General features: G+C 48.3%; 1 protein-coding gene across 1 annotated transcript in view; it reads right to left on the reverse strand.

The window, feature by feature from the left end:
• Ccnjl (cyclin J like) overlaps window positions 1-7551 on the reverse strand; it is a 42144-nt gene extending 34593 nt beyond the window's left edge. Inside the window, exon 1 of the mRNA XM_010622259.3 lies at window positions 7426-7551. Within this exon, the coding sequence (XP_010620561.1) occupies window positions 7426-7491 (66 nt within the window). The 5' untranslated portion in view covers window positions 7492-7551. The remainder of the gene's footprint in view (window positions 1-7425) is intronic.
• Between the last annotated feature and the right edge of the window lie 71 nt (window positions 7552-7622).

Here is a 7622-nt window from a genome sequence, read left to right on the forward strand (position 1 = left end):
TATATATTTTTTGGTACTGGGGGTTAAAGTCAGGACCTCATACTTGCAAGGCAGTCGCGGTGCCACTGAGTTAAATGCCTGGCCCCTACAGGTACTTTTTAAAACACAGCCAAGGAGACATCTTTTTTTTTTTGGTTAGGGGTGTTGAGACAGGGTCTCACTTGGTAGTGCAGACTGAACTACATAGCCCAGGCTGGCTTGGAACTCACTACAATCCTCCTGCCTCAGCCTCTTGAGTCCAGGATTCTGGGTATGCGCCACCATGCTCGATGAGACACTATTTCTAACTAGTACAGATGGCACTACGTTTTAAAACTACTTAGCAAAGTTCTTGAGAAGCAAGTATCCTGCCATACCACCGCAGAAGTGTAAACTGGTGCACCCTCTTGGGAAATTATGAACTGATGACAGGCAAGATTTTTTGTTGTTACTGTTGTTACTTGGGATTGAACTCAGGGCGTTTCAATTGGGAGGCAGGCGGCAGCACACTGAGCTAAAGCCCCAGGCCCCAAGGTTCTTGAAATCATATCCTGTGAACACCAATTTCACTTTAGGAATGTATTCCTGTGCACATATTCACAGGTATGTAGGCAAGGATCACTGCCACAGGGCTATGTGAAATCAACTGGCACAGTGGGAAGATCTGACAGGCATTCAGTGGGGGAACAAGTGAGTAAACCACGTTGCATACATGCAGTGCATACTACTCGGCAATGAAGAAACACAGGCAGATGCAACCACACGTATGCATCACAAAAGCATCCTACGAAGCTTAAAAAGGCAGGCAAAAGAAATATGCACATATACCTCCATTTATGTGAAACTCTAGAAATGATGTATCTTCCACAAAAGCCGATGAGTGATTGTCTAGGGCTGGGGGCAGGATGGGGGGCAACAGGGAGCTTTCTTTCTAAGATGATAGTCACGTTCCCCACCATGACTGTCGTGGTGGTTGCATTTGTTGTCACAAGTCGCTGTGCACGGTAAGCTGTGTGTATACTTAGATCTGTACGTTGTACCGTATAAAGATTATGCTTCAATTTCAAAAAAGGGAAAAAGCAGCTCCACCTAAATATCCAACAGGGAGCTCAGTTAGTCAAATCATGATGCAGCCATAAAATAAAACATTATGATAGCATGAGGTTGGAGAACAGTGAAGGACACAGCCAGCTCTGTAGTAATGACAAGGGAAAAAAATTAAGTTTCAGAACTTAGCATATGTATGAAATAAAATGTATAGATTTGAATAGAAAATGACCAAAATAAAATATTCTAGTTATTTATTCAATACCAATTTATTGAGTGCCTACCACCTACCATTATTTTTACAGTGGGCATAAGACAAAAACATCCTTTCTGCTCAGGGGTTTCCATGTCAAGGTTCCACTAAAAAATTTATATTTTAAAACACAAACATTATAATAATGACATGGTTAAGGATGTAAATGATAACACCACGTGTGTCAAAACACACACAATTTATGCGCAGAATAACTCTTACAGGATTCATGCGCAAGCGAAACCAGTAGTGCCTTTGAGCAAGAGAAACGAGGGGACAGAGATGGAAAGCAATGTTTTCACAATGTACTGTTTCACCCGCATGACTTTTCTTTACCATGTTCATGTGTTATCTATTTTAAGCAAGTAAGACAGGTTATTTCTAATTTTTGCTGGTATTCAATAATGAGAAATTGGGTGGAAAAGAATATGTGAAAAGGGTATATGGAGAATGAGCAAAATGTTTTAAGACATTTCCCACTGTTAATAAAAAAATTCTAAACTAGAAGAACATGCTCCAAACGTCAAGAGATTCTTTCAAAAGTGGTGGGGCTGTGCGGGTAACTACTTTCTTCTGTTCATCTTTATTCTCTGCAGTTGCCTGAGCAGATTAACGCTGTGTGTATGTGTGGGTGAACCCCATATAACTTCCTTCTGCCCGGGTGTTGGCTGCACTCCCTTCACCTGAAGGGCCGAGTGAATGAGGAAGACAGAAGACAAGGTGAGGGCACAGGGCCAGTTCCTAGCCTCCGCATGCTTAGCACGGGCTGCCCTGGCAAGCCCTGCCCGATCCATGCTCTGTGGAGGATCCCCAACTTCACCCTGGGACCCCAGGCCTGCAGGTGCTACAGATGAAAGGGTACCTTCCAAGGCGAGTCAGCTTCTCCTGTAGATAAGGTGTGCTGAGAGCGCTTTGGCATTCTAAGACCCGAAGCGACCAACAGCAAGGCCTGACTCAGTGTTGTCAGGAGTTTGTCCTATAAAATACAGGCGAGGCACTGGAGGCAGGGAGCCTCAAAGCTGGACGCCATCTTCAATGACATCTCATCTTGGCCCCAAGCTTGTGTGCACTTTTCAATCCTTCTCCACCCACCTTCCATCCCGTCTGTATACACATCCTGGGGCAGCTCAAGGCACCTGTGCAGTCTGGACTGTGAGGAGCCCATCTTGTGAGGCTCAGGACCCGCACCTCAGGCAGGGCAGGGCCAACTGTTTAGGCTCTCACATGAAGGAACACACAGCGAGGAGACTGTCAGGACGGCGGTGAGGGCTTGTGAAGAAGAGCCACCTCCCGGTGTGAAAGGACCGCAGCACACGTTGCCCTATCTCAGCCGGGCACACACAGTCATCAACAGCGCCTAGGCTGCCTTCCCATGGGCAGACCTGGGTGTGTCTCCTGATGGCTAGTGAAGGGCAACTGGGGGTACGGAAGCCCAAGAAGAGGGGAAGGGAATGGAAACGCCAACAGACTCAGGCCACCTCTTTCAATGAGGAGACACATGTTCAGCCTGCAGCGGGGAAATGTAAGGAATTTTAACAGAAAATGTACAAACAAACTGAGGTTGGAAGAGAGAAACAGAGGAATGTAAGAGCTTTTGCGGTCACTAGAAAAGAAGGCAGTTTTAACTCAGGGACTGGGGATGGAGCTGGACAGAGATTCTACCTTCCTCTGCGGTCAGGAGTTCAGGGGTGTCCTCACTGTGAGGTGCAGAACAGACCCCTCGATCCACATCCCGTCCCGGGACAGGCGACCTCAGAGGCCAAATCACTTTGCAGTCAGGTGCACCACACACAGGGAGGCAGCAGGCATGGTCACCCACCAGGCCACACAAGGAGGCTGCAGCCTGCCAATGCCCAGAGCAACTGCTCACAGTTCAAGGTGGTCTATGGAGAGCTCAGCTCTTGGAAAACCACCCCTAAAACAAGCTGAAATACAAGAGCCTCCAGTCACTCATGGCACTCTGCCTTGTATTCCCATTCTTTGTCAGAATGGTTTTTCAAACGAATTTACACTCCAGCCTCCATACAATCAGGCATTTGATCTCAAGATAGCTACAGCTCTGTGCCTTGCAGTTAATTACCAGTCTGTAAAATGAGGTGGCTGATGAGGAGAAAACGAGATGATATACGGAGGCCCAGTGTACAAAATATAACAAGTTCTTATAAACAGTAGCCACCAACACTGTCATCATCAAATGAAATTGTTGTTTTTATAAAGTCAGTCACAAGAGTACACAGGTGCTTTATCGGTCTACTAGTTCACACTGCTGGTCTTATCAGAGTGGAAGAAACAGTTTCAGGAAGCAAGAGAAATGCTTTAGGTGGGTGGTTGCCTTGCCTCACATCATCTGGGACAAGGTGAGAAGACTGACTGACTTTTACCCCAGAAGACAGAGCTGCTGAAGGAAGAGGGGGACCCTCTGTCCTGGGCTATGCAGAGGCCAGAATGACAAAGCTACCAGGTCACATCAAGCAGGAGGGGACTGGGAGGAAGGAAGTTCCCTCCCCCAGCAACTATTGCCAAAATCCCTAAATTCACAAAGTCTTCCACGTTCCCAAGCAGCTATAAATCATAGTTGCGAAAGTCCTAAAACATTTTCTTTGCGCATTAACATAACTACCTCCTAGCTGCAAAGTGAAGACTGGGCCAAATGAGCATAAATCTAAAGGCAAGAGTAAGTCCTATCTACTCTTGCTGCCTATTTAGCGATGAAATCCAGGAAGAAAAATGGAAACTCCTGATAGAGATCTGGGAGGGATTATCTAGACTTCAATTAGCTGGGCTCAGCCAATGGTCATCTTCTAAGATCCCGAGGCTGGACTTTGGTCCAGGCCAGTAAATCTGCCCTTGCGGGTAACTTTTTCTAAGCACTTGCCCAGCATTAGCTGAGAGAACAAGAGGGTCGGCAGGGTCTCCTGGGTCTCCCTTACTGGGTCCTGTGTCTGGCACCATGGCCCACACTGTGGACCACCTGAGGGGCGCGTGGGTACCCCATGGCACACCCTGCAGCCTCAAGGTGAGATTCCAGGGACGCGTTCCTGCACAGTCATTTGGTGGTGCATCATTGGCAGCTCTGAGGCCCTGAGGTCCCTCTGCATCAGATGCTGGCCTGGGAAGGCCAACATACAAGCCGTGCCTCTTGCCTGCAGGAGCTCAAAGTCCAGTGTGGGGCAGGCAGTTATTGCATGGTGACACAGACAGTGATAGAAGCCAGCACAAGGTTGTAGGGGCCAGGACACATGGCAGAGGGGAGAGAGGCTTCAAGCTGAGTGCTGTTCCATGCCCTAATTCCACCCTGAATTCTCTCTAACCTGTCAGTCTGTGGATTCTAGCTTTTAATCTGGATACTCACAAGGGCATAGCCAGAAAGACATCACTGCCAGCTTCCTCCCTGTTGTCAGGAGGCTGTGATGTGCTCCTCCCTTCCAGGCAGTGAGGAGGGTCAAGGGATGTGAGACAGCAGCTGAGAATGAGATTCCCTGTAGCAGCTGGGACTCTACCCCAGCACAAAGATCAGGAGGAGAGTTTCCAAAAGCAGTTCCGCATCAGAGGCATCAGCGTCAGGAGATGATCAAAGCAATTTAAAGGCTGAGCATGGCATAAAGGTGGTCAGGAAAAGCAGAAGGGGAGAGATCACCCCGAAGCTATTTGGGTGGGAGGAGGATTCTACCCCCTCAAGTCACAGGGCACAATGTCTTAGTCAAGATCCTCAGGCCTTGCTGTGGGCTCTCTTTCCACCTAGGTGCTCAGCAGATGCATGACTTCCGGCCAACTTCGTCTGAGTCTCAATCTCATCACTGGTCCAAATATCCAGTAAGATAAGGGAGCCCTTCTTACAGAGATTCCCTGTCATGTTTGTTGGCACCTGTGGAGAGTGAGCAGAAGGCCCAGGCCTTCACCTGAGTACCTTCTGTATGAAAGGCCACTGTTCTCCTACACAGCAATTGGAACTGGGACCTCAAGATGCCAGCCATGTACTTACCATGAGTCTCTCACAGGCCTTAGATTATCTCACTTAATCTTTACAGTCTTATGAAAACTTCTCTCTAGTTTACAAAAGGAAGTAAAGACCAATTTTTTTCATTCTTCTGCTCATTCTGTACACATACAGAGGTTCTGTTCCAGCCACTGAGGCTCCAGCCCGAAACAAGACAGCTGGGCTTCTCAGATAATTGAACTAGTTTAGTATATATTGCTAGCTATCAGGTAAACAAACTAGTTGAATATGTACTTCCCTCTCAAAAAGAACAAATCAGGTCAAAGCCATGCCGTGCCATGCCTCCTGAACTGTGAGCAGAAATAGCACCCACTTAGGACTCTGACAACCACTCAAGCCCATGCTAATAGAGGAAGCTGATTTACCCTTAGTCCTCACCATTCAGCTACCACCTCCAGGAAAGTCCCAAGACCCTACTGCCCTTGCTTTTGAACTGAAGCACCAAGTCATAGACTTCTCCAAATGCCTAATATGCTACATCTCGGCCATTCTACTAGGGAAGAAGACCTAGGGACTGGGGAAAAGCTACAGCCTGGGCCAGCAATGCCAGACAGAGGTAGGTGAGTAGGTATGGGAAGAGAGAGAAAAAGCACTGATGGGATTGGAAGACAGCCACTCCCTCAGGAGGCCAAAGCCCTGAGTAGCTGATACCTCTGGAAGGACAGTTCCCATGACACCCGAAAAAGAGGGTACTGAGTGTGAGACGTGACTTCAGAGGGTCTCAAGTGCTCTACTAAAGACCTCTTCCTACCGGTACTGGGTTGAATAGTGACTCCTCATGATTCAACCCAGAACCTCAGAATGTGACTGTACTTAGAAATACGGTCTTTTCAGATATAATTAAATTACAATGATGCGCTGTTGGCCTAAGATTACTTCTACACAGGAATAAGTAACCAGGTACAAATCCATGGACTACGTGAGGATGTAGTGAAGAAGATACAAGGCAAACAGTGCCAAAGATGGACAGCATCCACCCAAACTGAAAAGGAAGAAGGACAGATCCTTCTCCCGGCCTTCTCAGTGTGTCCCTGCCAACACCTTGATCTCCAATTTTCAGCTTCCAGAGTGGCACGGGAAGAAAATGCTGCTGCTTGGACCTCTCCAGTTCGTGGTAACCCCGGTAACTCAGCCACTCCCCAACTTCCCACCTGTTCCGAACACCACACTTCCCCAGGCTCAGCCAGACCAGGCGCAGTGGGGAGGACACGGCAGGGCCTTGGCTGCTTCTGGGCTCTGGCTGCTTTCTGGTGCCCCTCAGCCCTTCTCTCTGGCAGGAAGGAGCACAGGTATTGCATTTCAGCTGCCCACCTTCTGCCAGGAGGCAAACCGGCAGCAGAGTTTTTGTTTTTCCCCTCAACCTTCCAGTTTTGCAGTCTATTTCAATTAGATCAGTGTTTCTTAAATTTCAATCATTTGGTTTCATCGTACGCACGCACACAGACATAACTATGCACTCCCAGTAACTAGTATTCATTGATACTTTTACTTATATATACTTAGTTTTAGACAAGCGCTCTACCTCTACACCCCTTGCCCAAGGGGTTTACAGTGGTGCCTCAGTTCATGACCTTAATTCTTTCCATAATTCTGGTCCCAAACCTAGAGGGACAAGAACCGAATCAAATTCAATGGTTAGGTTAGGTTCAACGTTGACCTGATGGGGAAATGTGATTCGGTTCTCATCCAATTCGGTTTGGGACCAGAATTGTGTTAACAATTAAACTCACAAATGCAGGTATTTCAAAAGAACTGCTACATCATTACAAGAGAGGAGAATCTGCATTAGTTATGTTCTGTAAAATGTATATATAAAAATCCTTAAATTGCACACGTAAGGCAATGCACAACTTTTTAAAACCATTTCTTATACCATTTTAAATTTCACGGGCAGCAATGCTATGGCAAACACTGCCTTTGCAGTTGGCAGGAGCTCTAGGCTCCTAATCAGAAAAAATGACTTCAAGTCCTCTTATCTCCGGCCCCCCGCCCCCGCCCCCGCCCCGGGCTCTCCCGAAGGAGACAACGGGCAGGAGCAGGAAAGGCACTGGGAGTTCTGAGTTCCCACGAGGGGCGATCTGAGAACGCGGAGTCCAGAGCGAGGTTTAAGACACCCAGTCCCGAGTGACAAGCGAGGGGAGGGACTGACCTTCTCGCGCAGGGTGCAGTGGACGTCCGAGGCGACGCGCCCTTCCCACCAGGGCTCATCCATCATCGCTACCGCAGCACCGCGAAGCGCGGCTATCGCGGTCTCGGGGCGCACCCTGAGGGAACACGGGAACTTCAGCGGCCAAGCGGGCGACGCGCGCCCCAGGGACCCCCATCCCCGCTCGCCCCTAGCCAGGG

The sequence above is a fragment of the Fukomys damarensis genome, unplaced genomic scaffold, assembly GCF_012274545.1.
Source record: "Fukomys damarensis isolate Sample0158 unplaced genomic scaffold, DMR_v1.0_HiC HiC_scaffold_9, whole genome shotgun sequence".
Lineage (NCBI taxonomy): Eukaryota > Metazoa > Chordata > Mammalia > Rodentia > Bathyergidae > Fukomys > Fukomys damarensis.